Source organism: Phaenicophaeus curvirostris, chromosome Z (assembly GCF_032191515.1).
Source record: "Phaenicophaeus curvirostris isolate KB17595 chromosome Z, BPBGC_Pcur_1.0, whole genome shotgun sequence".
Lineage (NCBI taxonomy): Eukaryota > Metazoa > Chordata > Aves > Cuculiformes > Cuculidae > Phaenicophaeus > Phaenicophaeus curvirostris.
Window position 1 is genome coordinate 53,995,993 of NC_091431.1, and position 16,333 is coordinate 54,012,325.

Here is a 16,333-nt window from a genome sequence, read left to right on the forward strand (position 1 = left end):
TTCAAATCCTTTCCCCACCCCACCACAGTGGGGAGGAGTGAGCCTGTCCTTACAAAACATTTTTACTATGTTTTTGCCTTTTTTCCAGCAATTCTACGCAGATATTTTTATTATCGTCTAACAGCTTTCAGGATCACACTTCAGAACATATTGATTTTCACCCCTTCTAACTAAGGCGGGCTCTTTGGATGGAAGATGAAAATGAGACAACACGGTACAAGCTGCTTCCTTGACTGGAGGTGTTCAGCCGTAACTTCTGCAGTGCCTTAGCAATTCCAGTGCCACCCGCTTCCTTGGTGTCACTCTGCACTTCAGACGAGTCTATCAGTCCATGTTCATCTCGTCCATCAGTCTTTAAAATAGTTACCACTTCCAATATAGAGTTTTAGTAAGACTTACAACTACTCAAAGCAAAATCTTCTATTCTCCCATTGCATTTTCTAGAGTGATAAACCAGTACATTTTAGCAGACTCCTGCTGCAGCAGCTTTCTTCATTTTTGGTGTTTCTGCTACTTCTTAAGTTTATGCTTAGTAGTGAGATTATGTTAGTGCAGTAGGATTTCCAGCAGAAAACACAGAAATCTAAATTAGAAAACCTTACCATCCATCGTCGTTATCTGCTTCAGGTTCAGAAACCTCATTTTCAGGAGTTTCTTCAATGGCCTGGGTTAACTTTGATTTAAATTGGTCCAACAGTGCCAGTGTCTGAAATGAAATACATTGTTTCAGAGAAGGCATGTATACTTAAGAACAACAACAGGGACATACAATACCTTTAAACTATTACTTATTTCTAGAAACAGTACAATGGGATGGAAGAGAGATCTTCCATATGAATTTGAAAAAACCACTGTAGAGAGGCAAGCAAGAGTGAGAGGCAGCAAGAGTTGGGTAGGGGGCCAAGAGACAGAGAACGCATTGAGAGTGCCCGTCGATAGAATGAGCAAAAGCGATGTTGAGGCAGCAGGAGTAAGCAGGGGTGGTTACCCACAGCTGTAAAAGAGCACAAGTCTGGCCATCTAGTGAAATTAAACTGCATATTTAAGGAACAGAAACTTGTGCCTACTTACAGAATACAATAGCTGATTGGACAACGGTGACTGCTGACAACAATTTTACTGTTTGAACCTGTTATTTTATTTTCATAAAGCAATCCATTGTATAAATTACAGATCATTCAACCTTAAAAGACCCAGTTTGATTGATATATGCTATACTGTTGATCTCTTAAATTATGTACTTGCATTGAAAAAAATTCAAATATTTTGTCTCAAATACAATGAACCACCATAAGTACAAATACAGATTATTATGCTGCATACATTAAGCTCATACTGATTTATAATTGGTATCTTATTCTCCAGCTGACGTTGCTATGATGAAGTCACCCAATCTCAGGCGACCCTGAAGAACATACTACAGGTCTTGTTTCTGATCACCTGGAATGACATTTTGATTATAAAGAATGGTATACCTAAGACTTGTGATGGAAGAAGGGGCTCTTCAAAAAAATGGCAGACCATAAGAATAATTTGCACAGCCCACATCTTATTTTCTGCTGATACATGAGACACTACTGGAAAGGCAAACATCAGGGAACAAGCGCTTGACTGAATTTATGTGGCAGGTTCCATTTGATCTGTAGGCGATAGGCTGGCCACCTATGTTGTAAAATGCCCCCCTTTGGCTGTTTAGTTTTGTCAGGTCAAGTTTTTCAAATTTAAAAGAAGAACCGAACAAGAATAGAAAATAGAAATAGGAAACACCATAAGTGTTCACTGGAATCAAATTTCCTTCTGGGAACAATCGTTAACTTCAGGAGTTTCCTGGCTTTTGAATTCTTTCAAAAACACATTTTACCACTGCCAATGTCAGGTTTTGGAGGTGGTTTTTTTTTTTTGCATTTAATTTCTTTATTTTCTGTTTAATCTTCTGTTTAAGATGGGAGAGAGGAAAACTTTGAAGACATTTGGGTCTACAAATCATTCAAGTTCTACAGCTATCCATACTATTGCAAACAAACTCCTTACTTGCAACATCTGAGACAGCAAATCTCTGGTTAGGCCACCAGAAGAAAATAAAACTAACCCCTTTTACACAAAACTGTGACCAACCAAAACATATTCCTTGGGTTCTTGCTAATTTTCTTTGAAGTCAGCATTACAGTGAATAGATCTGGTAATAGAAATAATTTGGAAATCGCTTAGTAGGCATTTTTGCAGTAAGTGATAAGATGCCACACTTCAAACAATTTTATAAAATGAGCTCTGTAGAATTATAAGGTTAGGACTTCCAAAATGTAGAACTGCACGGAGACACATACCATTCCCCCTCTTCTTTAACTCTTATGCAGAGGATGGAAAACAGTATTGTGCTGTAGGAACATGTAGGAGGAACGCAAGGCTAGAAGAGGCTCTCCACAAGTGAAATGGATTACAAAGAACTTGATTAATTATTGTTGAGGAGTTCCCAGCAGGGTTATATAAATGAAAATTAGTATCTACTAAAATATACATCCCTGTCATTCCACCTTGTTTTCCTATGATGTCCAGGACAGGGCTGATATAAACTAATTACAAGTGGTTTTAACTCCCCTGATTCACGTTGCCAACAGAATATTACTCTTTGATTCAAAGTTAATGGGCTTTTAAACGTACAGTTTCCATAAACTTCTTAGTTTGGAGTTAAATCAGCTTGCTGCATGTATAAAGGTTTGCCAGCTGCTGCTTTGAAGTTACTATGCCTCAAGTTTCCAATCTAGCTTCAAGAGTTGATTATGAATGTCCTCCTAGCTGAACTAGCACACAGTTATAAACCAGTGTATCTGATGTACTCCATGGATTTTAAGTTAATTGTATTTTCCACTTCACAGGCAGTGTCATATTTTACACTTTCAAACTTTCCTATTTTAGAAAAAACAAATATTTATGTCAAGCTTTCCTTTGTTTATATTTGCATACTAAAATCCACATACATGCTAAGTAATTCTAAAAAATAACTTCCATTCTATTTAAAAATGGTTTTCTTCTTACAGTTCAGTGAAATCTGTCTGTTTCACAGCACCATAAGACACTGATGAATTTAACCTCTTCAAAATATAATTTAAAATGTTAAAAAAACAAGCTTGGGCAGATGCCATGTACTCAAACTCCTGTCTCAATGTTATCTTATAGCAACCTGCAGGGCCAAGGAGAGCACTGTGTAGAAACATACACCCTTGTAAATGTAATTAACAATACCTCAGTGCGTGCAGCATTTCCTTTTGGATGATTTTAGTGGCTAAATTGATAGCACTTTCAAATACTTCACTTACCTGTCTACTTGGGTAATCAAAACAGGGGATCAATGACTAAATGTTTATTTTTACAAATAATAAGATTATTTTAATGTAAGATGAAATGGATTTTAAAACTTTATTTTTACACAAATAAAGAGAGAAATATTTTCAGAATTTTTTCTGGATTCTTTCCCCCAAGGCTGTCAAACTATTACCTGATCTTCTCGAGAAACTCCTTTCTTTGGCTGCTGCTTCCGCTTGTCTTCATATTTTCTCTTCTCCTGAAGGTATTCTTCAACAACACTGTTTGGAGCAGGTTCCTCCTCTGAATAAGGAAATATACTTGGTTAATGCTTTAACATCACTTTTGGAGATCGTTTATGACTTCTGAAATAGCAAGCAGAACACTGATAAAATGTATAAGTTGCCTTGCTTTCTCAGGCAGTAAAATGATTTGCTACTTGCTGAAATGAAAAAAACAACACCGTACTGGGCAGAGAACAAGTCCAAGAGCTTTTGTTTCAATTTAATTTTACTATAGAGCCAGGGAAAGCAGGGTAATAGAAATATAAACTCTGACGTTAAGATCAGAAAAGAGAAGTGCTAAAATTCCTTCAACAATTTACCTTCATTTCTGAAGATGCTTCTCAGAGCAGCTGAATGGTATGTGTGTCAATATTCTGCGACTACTTGTACACACAATTATTGCCTATAGATAAATTCAGTTTATCCGTTTTGTAGGCAGAAGTAGCCACAAACGAAACCCTTGATCTTGCAATATGAAAAAAGGTGTAATACTTTCAGTTTAAAGATAATCCACCTTTTCAATCATCAAAAAGTTCTGCAGAAACAAAACAATATCTGTACTAGTTAACAGCTATTTTCCTTTGTCTTTTTTTTAACAGCTTTTTCTCTGCAGGATAGCCACTGCCATAACAATAGGATGTAAACTCAATTAAAAAATTGATCAACACCATCATTTCACATTTCCTTCCTGTTGGATAGCATTAAAACATTTCACATATTTCTGTTCACAGAAATAATTTAAATTTCAGTTTAAGGGTTCTCTTGAGGTTACTGCTTTCCTGGGTCGTTGTCTGTCAGAGTTTTTTCTAATCCTCAATTTCATTCTTTCTGCCTTTGAGGAAAGCCTTTTCATAAGTCAGACAAAAGATACTTAGATCCACCTGAACTAACTTCAGAATGAGTCAACGAAAACAGTCAAGCACTTGTGTGCATCATATTTCTGCACCTTTAATCACAACAACTTAAAGACTTGCTTGTGTTTCTCCACAAAGTCTTTCAACCTATTACTCCACATTAAAACTAAATAACACAAGAAAGATTTTCAAAAGCTGCTAAGTCAATGGGCTTCTAACATACTTTAAAACTTAAGACAACTACAATCATTTCAAAATCAGAAACAGTATCTATTTTTAAATGCAAACAAAATATTCCATTTTGATAAGCAGCAATTCTTTGATAAAATTATTTTGTGTCTGCATGAATAAACTCAAGTAAACAGCAAGCAAAAGAGAACATCTGGAAGCACGAGTTTTTGGTGGGAAGAACCCTCTTAAAATGTAAAAACCCTTTTAAAATGTAAAAATAGATTGCTGGCCACTACTTCATATCTCCCAGTCAGTGTCCCAGAGCTCCTTCAAATCTTTTCCAACAGAATTGGAAAAAAGAGGAACCACAGCACTGTATGATGAACTTGAACTTCACATCAAGCTTGACACACTCTGGTTCAGCTTGCTAATCCAGCAAAAGTATAAAGAACGTTATATCACTATTAAAATATCTAAGCTCCAAACTCCTTGATAAAAGAGGATTTATTCAGACAAAAATTGATGAAACGTGACATGGACGCACAGCAGTGAAGTAACAATGAAATGCCTTATTTAAGTACTGCAGGACGTAGAAGATGATAGTTTAAGTTACAGACTTGCAAACCTGTGCCCTAGGGACATCTCATCACAGAGTGTAAATGGCATCAGGCAAAGATTTTTTTTCGTTAGTTTGAATAAGTTCCTGTGTACTTCTGTCAGCACAGAAGTTGAGGAGGTAAAAAAAGGACAACCTTCCTTATTGAAAACACACTTCTTCCTACTTTTAATGGAATTTCTATGTACACTGCTACTTATCTCAGCTAGTTTGAGTTACTGCCAAGAGATCCTTCACCTTACTGTGACAAAAACTTCAGCATTTAAGTAATTTATTTTCTTTCAGATAGGTTCTTCTATCCTGAAATATTCCTTTAAGGAGTAACAGATGCCAACCTGATGGTATAATATAATCCAAAACTTTGGTTTTGGGATATGGTTTCCAATGATAGCATGAAACTAATGAGGAGATTCGGAAGTCTTTAAACCAGAAAGGAAGAGTTTGATTTAAAAGAAATACAGAAGAGCTTATTTTGCTCACACTTAAATTAGGAACAGTTCAAATGATGTCAATTTTTAACTACAAAACTGCAAAAGTATAACAAATACATGAGCACTTGATCCAAGGATGTTGAACTGAACTGAATGGCAGCCTGCATCATTTTGGATCAATCCCTAAATCGGAAGTGGAGCAGAAGAGAAAGGTTATAAAACAGTTCTAAGCTTAATGTCTAAAGCACCCAGTAAATTTAATAGCATAACAAACACTCAACAAAAGTTGTATAAGACATGCTCTATTTCAGAAACTGCATATAAATTTTATCTTCCACTTTATGAAAATTATGAAGTATGAGTTCTAGGCCTACCAACTGTTGTGGATCAGGAAAGCATGATCATGGAATCAAGGAATCATCGAATCACCAGGTTGGAAAAGACCTCCTGGATCACTGAGTCCAACCATTCCTATCTGCCACTAAATCATGTCCCTGAGTACAGATCACTGTTTATGCTGACATTCATATTGACCTTAATGACTGCGCTTCATTTCTAGCATTGCAAGTTGGGTAACTTTCAATCAGGATCTATATCAGTTGTGGCACAGAATGGTACAATTTGAGACTAATGTATTTCTGACTGTCTTGACAAACTTTGCAATAATGAGTGTCCTTGTAGTAAAGGAGGGAGGATATACCTAAAATCTAGAGAGTTTGTTTCCTTTTAAAGAAAGAAATAACGATGTAGTGTGTAAAACATTTGTTGGGAAAAGAAGCAGTTTTCTTTACTGAGAGTATTAACCAGAAACACACTAATCTTCAGAAGAGCAGAAACAATACCTATTGTGACAGAGGAAAACACATGCTGTTCCTGAAGGTTTAATGTCACCATAAGAAGAAAAAAGAGACTACAGTGCTGAAAAGGATCAATGAAAGAATTTCCATTTGTGTTTTTACTTTGATGAGGTAACAGCTAGCATGCAGAATTTTACACAAATACACTTAAGTATGTTACATTACAAAACATTCCTGATATGCTAAACTTGACAAAAGTAATCCCATTAACTCTTGTAATACACTTTGAATATATAATCACGAGTTCACGCAGAACTGAGGTAAGACAACAAGGAGAGTGTACAAAGAAATCGGTACCTCAGTTTATTTAGAAGGCGTTTTATTGTTTTAAATGCGTTGGAACCATGAACCTTTGTCAGTATCTCAAATGCATTCTTTCAACTCCGATGACACATTTTATATGATAAAAGACCTAATGGACAGAAATGTCAAGAAATGCATAGTATAGCCAGGCAAAATACCATAGAAGAAAACAAAAACCTGAAAAACCTTGGACAACTCCTTATCTAAAATGAAAGAAGACTGAATATTTTTGTGCATTAAAGTGAAAGGCATAAGACACGTTCCTCACACATATAAGTGTGCAGTAATTACACTTTCAGCTATTCATCAATATCCAGCTTATACTGCATCATTCTGGAATTAGGGATATGCAGTACTGAATTAAAAAAACTTAATAATACTCAAATCTTGAAAATAACAAATCATTTTAGTTCCAAAATAAACAAACTCCTTATGAATTAAAGAAGAAATTCTGATATGCCTTAATATTTACTGAATTAAAACTGAATTCCTATCTGACATGACAGATGAAGAACATATAGCCACTTCCTATAATTCAGATATAAGACAGATAACAAACTTCTTCCAAAATCCAGGAAAAAAACCTTGTAGCATTAAACACTATATCTATGAAAATAAAAACATTAATTTACTGTAAAGAAGTATAAAAATCAATATACCAGAAAATACAATATCAAATACTGTTATGCTTGAAAGAATTTAAAAGATACTCTCCAATGTATTTTTAATTAGGACTAGTGCTACTTTGCACATTTGAACTACTACTTAGTTACTGTTACTACAGCCCTAGATAGCCTATGTTCCCAAAGAGTCACTGTTTGCTTACAAGTTAGGTAAGAATCCGGAAATTATTACTAACAGTAAATAATTGCACAGATTTGCTTACAGAATGAGCTTCCAGGGTCTGACCCATTACTCCACATTTGCAGTTTGCTACATTGAAAAAAGCAGTTCATTTAACTGACTCAAATAATAAAATCTGGGAAGTAATTCGTGGAGCTTCAAGTATTTCTTTGAGAGAGCAGAGCCCATTGATTTGTAAAACAGTGTAAACTTTAACATGCAGAATTCTTCAGTGAATCTTTTCTGAATTTTGCTAGCTTTTAGGCATACAGTCCCAGCCTAAAACATGGTTAATTTTCTAATGCCAGCTGACTTTCAGTATATGCTTAAGATTACTACTAAAATCAAAGCTGGGTTACAGCAAGGGTTTTGTGCTCTTTTCTTTTGCACACAGAGAGACAAGTGGAATAAACATTCACTTAAGGAGGCACACTTCTTATTACTTTATGACATTAAAAAAATAGCACTAAATAGCAGTAGAAAACATAAAGGTTTGCAGAAGTGACACACTCAAGATGCATACTTCAATACAATGAAGCTATACTGCATAAACTGCAATATCTTCATGCTTTATGTATTTACGTGGCACAGTTCCTAAATGACCAATATTTCAATTTTGTTGTTTTCATGTTCTCAAGGATGCACAATTATGTTAAAGTCTCAGACTTCAAGAAAGCATTTTTCCCTGCAGGACTTAAATCTTTTAGTGCCACTTACATTACACAATGTATCTTTGCTAGATTTTGAGAGTTTTCCAAAGACTTCAATCATTTGATTTTTCACACCACAACTAAAGACAAAGCAGAAAATATTTTATGCCTCAGTAGGATTCTTACACTTGAACACTAGTTTTTACACTAGTTGTTAGATTGCTTTCCACCTGAGCAGAGTACTCTGAGTATTTTGAAGCTTTACTCTTTTCTCATGTATGACAACTAAATATCATCATCTACAAATCACCAGAGTGTTTACCAAATTGTTCTAAGAAAAACTAAAATACTATTTCTTGAATACTACTAGCATTTAAAACCAATGTAGAGTTCAACAATTGGGCAGATGGCATTTGTAAAGCAAATCTCATTGAAGTATATTCACAGGTCTACATTACAGAACTTTGGAAAGTGTTATCTTTTTCAAATATTTGATTAAGTACTTCAAAATGCTAAAGTAATTCACCACTCAAATTACAGTCTTTGATGTAATTTCTGGCATCACTTCAGCAAACGTCATAAAAGAAAACATCTTATTTAAAGTAAGGTCTTGACAGCAGTCTGGCATAGATAATAATCTTATGCACAGATTGTTAGGCTAGTTATAATCAAACATGTACAGAGGGAACGAATTTCTTTTTGTCCTCTTGAAACAATGTAAACACTTAAATTCCGCCCCTCTCCCCCCCAAATTACTTGAATCTCAATATAGAAGAAAAATTAGGTAGGCATATTATGTAACACAGACAATTGAATTAGTGATACCAAATGTGATACCAGTACTAATAAAGCTCTGCCAGTGGACATAAAATAGATGTGTCATACTGTCACCTGTTCGTTAGCATCCTGTCAGAATTAGCTCTGATCCAGCAAATATTCCAGTATGATCTAAGCTGTGTTCTCCCAGTTCTGCAGTCTTCAGTAAATTTCTCTCACAAAGGCTGCAAGTTTTGGCTGAGATGCAATGTTTATTTATCAGGCACAGATTCATATTACTGCAACTACTAAGCCTCTGAACTAGCATTTTTTCCTAATGCACACAGCTTAGAGCATAGGCAGACACTGTGCTAGTGTCTGCATCATCTGCATAGACATACCTGATACAGCATGACACAACTCACTCTCCACCCCACATTCCCCAAAAGGACAGCCAGAGGACAATGGAAAAATCTCCTGTTACATATATATTTATTTCCTGACAGTAGCCTGTTTTAAAGACATGCTATTTCTTATAGTAAACTAATGATGAACAGGTCAACTGTTACACATTTAGCAGGCTGTCCTACATACTGACAGCTCTATGCTATTGACGAAAATTCAGGCCGATAAACAAAAATGAGATAAAAAGTGAGATAAAATAAACGCTTTAAACTTTGGGGCAAAATTACTTGCTCAGATACAACACTGTTTCAATGCTGTTACATTTCATTATATTTCAAACTGAAGTGTTTCTATGTCTCTTTCACTCCTTGCATTTAGTATTCTAGCTAAATGTATGAACAGTTTCTTCTCTTTAAAGACCATAAAAACTATGTTTAATAACTTCATATTTCATCTTTAGGCATGAATTTTGTAACGGTAAATCCTCAAAAACAGAAAATTTTTCACTTTCTTTTATCATACAGTGAATTAAATTGCTTTGTGCAAGACTTCTCCAAAAAGAGAAACATCATTAGGATACTGACTTCTTCTTTTCAGGGTATAGAAAAAATGAGTCACAAGATAATCAGAAAAAGTTATTTGAAAAGAAAGCAAAATGTAAACACAGCACTGCCTTACTGCATTATTTGGAAGACCTAAAAGCAAGCCTTTATTTTAACTTCTTCATTTAAAGACTCAAAGTAAATAAGATAGTAAACAAAACACTTTTGGTAATGTTTTCACCTAAATACTATCACTATCAACAAGATGCTTAGTTTTTCCTCCACATCAAAACCTTCTTCCAGGTCACATCTTACTTTTCTTTTGATTAAGTTGTTCTTCAAAATATCATGAAAAGCAGAGTGTTTTAGCACAATCCTCCCAAAAGGCAGGATCAACCTTTTCTACACCAGTCCCAAGTGGTATTTGCCTAAACAGCTACTGAAAAGTTCCACTCTGGGGGTCACAGAATCATAGAATGGTTTGGGTTGGAAAGGACCTTAAAGATCACCTAGTTCCAACCTCCCTGCCATGGGCAGGGACACCTCCCACTAGACCAGGCTGCCCAAGGACCAATCCAACCTGGCCTTGAACACCCCCAGGGATGGGGCATCTACAGCTTCCCTGGGCAATCTGTGCCAGTGCCTTGCTACTCTCATGGTGAAGAAATTTTTCCTTATGTCTGACCTAAACCTGCGCCTCTCCAGTTTACATCCGTTCCCCCTTGTCCTATCACTACAAGCCTTTCTGAACAGTCCCTCCTCATCTATTTCAATACTTATCTTTAAGAAATATTCCCTAACATTTAACCTAAATTAGGTGCAACAGAAGCATATTAACTCCTGTGCTCTCCACAGGGACTATACCAAATAATTTCCAAAGGCTACCAATAATAATGGTAGCCTTTAAGACTCTTGATGCCTTTAACATTCTTGATGATCATTAGTACATCTCCTTTTACAGAGGAGTTTTTCAGTTTCCCGTGCTCTTCTAGTCAGGAGGTGTACAAGAAGCAAGGAGGGAACGTAGGCAGCTAACCCAAACTGACAAGAATTATATTTGATACTATATAATATCATGCTTAATCAGGAAGTTGGCTGGGGGTCAGGGTTCACTGCTCAGGGATCACTGCCTGGGGATGGGCTGGGCAGCAGACATTTAGTGGTAAGCAATTACATTGTTATTAGTGTCACAAGATGCATAACACTTTGATTTTAACCATCTGCATATAAGTACCTTCCCAAGTTGGAGCGTCAAGAAGAGTTTCCAAGTCAGAAGTCAGAACAGGTATGTCCCAACCAAAGAGTTCAATCATGTGCCATGATATTTCAAATCCAGAAGCTTGCCCAGCTACACAGATGTAACTAAGGAACATTTGGCAGGACAAATACTACCTCATGTGAGGTACAGTACTTTTTTATACAGTGGCTTCCTTACATTACTACCATTCCCAAGGAAAACTGATTTTCTTGGGAAAAAAAAAATTCTGCATTTCAACAACATAATGTCTGCATTTATCCACATGAATGACAAAACTACTAAAAAATCTTTGAGACTGGAATGTTAACTGGAGATCTACACAACACCTGCTATAATATACTCTTACCTTCCTTTTCTATGGGTTTTAAAGCTCTTTCTTCTCTTTTCTGCCTTGCTTCCAGCAGTTCACGTTTCAGCTGCCGTGCTTCTTTCCGTAGCTCCTCACTGCAGAGAGAAAAATATTTACAAGAATTTAGCCTTCTCACAAGGTAAAGCCACTGAGGAGAAACAGAATCAAAGTTAATGGGTAGTAAATATCTGATATAAGCAAAGGGAATGTACTGACTCACTGATGCAAGGAACATGGCTTAAAAATCAATTATAACCTAAGAAAGTTCTTATTTTCATTAGCAGAAACAATAAAAGAACCTAACAGAAAACTTATTTTAAGACCTCATCAGAAATACATCAAGGATGTGAGTAACAGAACAAAGAATTTCCATTTATGTCTTTAATTTAAAATTGTAATATTAACTGTGATAACCACACAAAAAGAATTTGAAGCAGAAGCATGGCCAAACAAATATTACATGTGCTATAAAATTCTATTTACTGTAGTAGTAAATCTTAGCTTCCTAGATTTCTTAAATGGACAAGCAACATAGTTGTTTAGTGACAAAGACATGATTAATATGGAAGCATAGAATTATCATATATGAAATTTCAACATATTTATAAAATATAATCAGCTGATAACAGCAGAAGAAGAAACAAAAACTTGCAAGTTACTGTGCCAATATCAAATGAACTATGTCTTTGTAGAGTCACATGTTGGAAGGGACCTCTGAAGATCAGTCAGTCCAGCTCCCCTGCTCAAAGTAGGACCAAGCAGAACAGGTTTCCTAGAATGTTGACCGTTCAGGTTTTGAATATCTAAAGGTGGAGACTCCACAGCCTCTCCAGGCAACCATAGCTTTACCTATCTCAATGCAAAAAAAGTCTTTTGTATGTTTAAATGGAATTTCTGGAATTTCAGCTCATGCCATTTGTGCCAGTCAGTAGTTGTTACCAGTGGAAAAGAACTGACAACTGCTTCAAGCAGTTTTTTTGGTGTTAGAATCTTACCATTTTTTTAAACTTTTTTTTTAAAATCATACTGTGATTGATCTAGTATGCATCAAAGTCAATGAATAGCAGAATTTATTATAATGCAGGACTGTGGCATGCATGCACCTCTCTGCAGCTCTTTGTCTGTACTACCATTACTCACAACACAACAGCCTTTTTTAAGCAAAAGCTTGAACTGTGGGGTGATGACTTCTTTTGAACTTCATTTTCATTTGTATGTATGCACAAATACATAGCTTGTGCAAAGACCTAGAAGATGACTGCCATTGTAAAGTTACTCGATCAACCAATTACAGCAGTAGGTCTTCAATTTTTAGCAGTATGGCAAAAGCTAGGCTAAACCAGATGAAGAAGTAACAGCTACACAGCAAAAAGGTTACAAACAGCACAAGTAACAGAGCCTAGCAAATTATAAGTTTTCCTGTAAGAGGAACACACTTCTCTTAGTTATCTTAAGCTACTGTAGAATGAATTAGCTAGTGACAACTACCCAGCCCTTCCTCCCTTCATTTTTTTTTGTCTAGTGGAAAGAGGTTTTTGTAGAGAACACAGAAGGTTCTATTCCTAGAAAGTCTAATTCCACAATGTTTTTTCAAGCCCCCCCTATGATCAGCACTAGGTCAACAAAGGACTTTGATACTTGGCTCCTTTTAAACTCCACATTTCCTACATTTTGTCTTCCTAGGCTCACTTTACTAAGTAAAGTTGATGAGACAGGTAATCCAAAAAGCCTGCAAGCTAAATAGGAAGCCACAATAAATGACTGATAGGAAAGCAAGACTATACTCACAAGCCAGATTTATTGGAACAGAATTAGAACTAACTGACTTTTTATAAACAGAAAAATGTCAAATTGATGAGGCAGAGCAGAACTAAAATAAGGGACTACAAATCAGTCTGTATCTGCCGCCTACATCTTTGAAGGATAGGTCTTCGCATGCAGTAAATTTGCACTCAAGTTTCATGTAGTTTAGATGTTGGGTTTTAGCCAGTTGTGCAGTTGCCTTCTTTCCCTGGAAAACTTCTGTCATTACAGACGAATAGTTCTGTCAGTTCCATGTTTGTCTCAATGCTCTCTCCGTCCTGCGGGTGTGCTGCAGACTCTCCTCTTTCTCTTCCTCCCTGCTGCTTCCTCCTTCCTGCAGCCTGAAAACGGTCCTCCCTCCCTCAACACAAAGAGGTACTTACAGAGAAGGTCTAATCTCATCCCCTGCCTACTTACCAGCATCTTGAACGGCCAATACACACAAGTTACACACTGCTTTTTCTCCTCCAAAATGGCATTGCCAATCTTGCATACAAAATCATCTTTTCATATTTTGAAAACAGAAAAGTAGCTCATTCTTAAAATTCTAATCTTTTACTCCACAGTTTCTGAAGAATGTTTCAGTGAAACTGCGTCAGTACCAAGCTGGACTCCACCTTAGAGAAATTTCTTCTAAAACTCAACAACACAGACACAATTTCCTATTAACAGAGGTGTACATAACTTCTATAACTTCTGAAAGTAAACTACATCCTTGAGTAAATGAAAGCCATAACTTTCCAAATACTGTCTAGCACTAGCTTATATGTAAACAACAACTTTTAAGTTTTCTACCTGAAATAGCTTAACCTTATTATTTTTCTATACTTCCTTCGGTCTCTAACTACATTACTCTCAGTATCTTTCTCTGACTAAAGTTGAAACACCCTGAAAGACAACAACTGTTAAATTGTTGAACTGTTTAACAACTGTTAAACAACTTTACCAACAGGCCTATATTATTCTAGGGCCAAGCACAGTGGATATAAATTTCTCAACCATCTGTTGAGCAAAGAGATAATCTTGTGTATACGTGTATATATGCTTGCATGCATATATTAAATTATATATTGAATATCTCCAAAGGCAAGAATTATAGGTATTATTTTTCTCTAAGAAACACTGTCAAACTTTTTAGGACACTCAGCTCCAAGAAGCACTATGAGAAAAAAAGAAAACCCAAAAACCTTTTCACTGATGTCTAAAACTAGAAAGAAACAGCAGTATCAATGAATTATTCATTTTTCCTACTCACATCAGAGTGGACAGAAAGAAAAATATTCATTCTGCAGAAAACTGAGAAAAAATCTAGCCAAAGGATTTCAGAACAAACTGTGTAACTCAAGAATTTTCACATTACTGTCTCAGAACAAGTATAACTGTTTTAACCAGAAAATTTCTAGTCAAATCAAGTCTAGGAATGTCTTTGAATGTCTAGGAATGTCTTTGAATTTCTATTTCAACAGTGGCTTGTTTTGATATACTGTGCATCAGTTTGATAGGGCTGACAGGAACTTCAGAATCTAGGAGCTACAACTGTACTAATTCAAGTTACTTTCATAAATCAAAAAGTGAACTGTTTTTAAACCTGTATCATACCCTCCCTCCAGTTTCCCCAAAAGGCAACACAGTTATGTTTTGTCCGGCACCTGGGTTGGGGAACCTCTAGTATCAATACAGGCAGGGGGATGAAGGGACTGAGAGAAGCACTGCCCAGAAGGTCTTGGGGTTACTGGTAGATGAAAAGCTGGACATAAGCCAGCAATGGGCACTCACATCCCAGAAAGCCAATTGTACCCTGAGCCACATCAAAAGAAGTATGACCAGCAGACTGAGGGAGGTGATTCTGCCCCTCTACTCCACTCTAGCGAGACCCCACTTGGAGTACTGTGTCCAGCTTTAGCACAGGAAAGATGTGGACCTGTTGGAGAGCAGGACACAAAAATAATCAGAGAAGGAATGCCTCTCCTTTGAGGAAAGACTGAGAGAGGTGAAGTTGTTTAACCTGGAGAAGTGAAGGCTCTGGGGAGACCTTACTGCTGCTCTACAGTACTTAAAGGAGGCCTGTAAGAAAGATAGGGACAGACTTTTTAGCAGGACTGGTGGTGATAATACAAGGATTTTAAACTAAAGGAAAGTAGGCTCAGACTGGATACAAGGAAGAAATTTTTTTACGGTGAGGGTGGTGAAACACTTGAACAGGTTTCCCAGAGACAGGTTAATTGCGCCATCCCTGCATTCAAATCAGGTTGGATGAGGTTCTGAGCAACCTGATCTAGTTGGAGGGTGTCACTGCTCATTCAAGAGTGGTTGTAGTAGATGGCCTTTAAATGCCCCTTCCAACCTAAGCTATTCTATGATTTCATCATGAACACAATTTGACTGCTAACCTCTAAGCCAGCAATCAGTAGGTCAACATATCTCAAACGATTCAGCTCGGACCTAATAACCGAGAAGTACCTTTTCTTAACTTCAATATAGCAAAGGTACCCTTATGATTTATTTGCAGCTTTATGTACTTCATGGAAAACCATGCCTCAGATACGCAGAATTATTGGTCTGGAAAATCTTCCTCTATTTTCTGTGATCCCAAGGTTAAAAAGATTACTCTCACTTATTTTTCCAACACATAAGCAGCAAAAGTTTCTCAACTCCAGTCTAAGACTGTTTCAAAGATTAATGTCACAAGTCATAAAAAATTAGAATGCCCTAGAAGCCTACAGACATCTGTAGGGCTGGACAGACTCCACACACAATCTGATGGAGACTGCTTGACCTTAATCCTCCTACTGAATTTGAAAGAAGGCAGATTTTGGCAGATCAAGATTCCATCCCTATGAAATGCAATGGGAAGCAGTGACTTGAACACAAGACTGAAGGTTAATACCATAATTCTTGGCTTCGTTCTGTC

The 16,333-nt window shown here is 36.5% G+C and overlaps 1 protein-coding gene across 2 annotated transcripts in view; it reads right to left on the bottom strand.

Moving 5' to 3' along the window:
* CWC27 (CWC27 spliceosome associated cyclophilin) overlaps positions 1-16,333 on the bottom strand; it is a 117,665-nt gene that overhangs the window by 18,066 nt on the left and 83,266 nt on the right. For both annotated transcript variants that reach the window (XM_069879864.1, XM_069879863.1), the window contains exons 11-13: positions 11,617-11,714; positions 3,494-3,603; positions 603-706 (exon numbers count right to left, since the gene is read on the bottom strand). In XM_069879864.1, the coding sequence (XP_069735965.1) occupies positions 603-706; positions 3,494-3,603; positions 11,617-11,714 (312 nt within the window). The remainder of the gene's footprint in view (positions 1-602; positions 707-3,493; positions 3,604-11,616; positions 11,715-16,333) is intronic.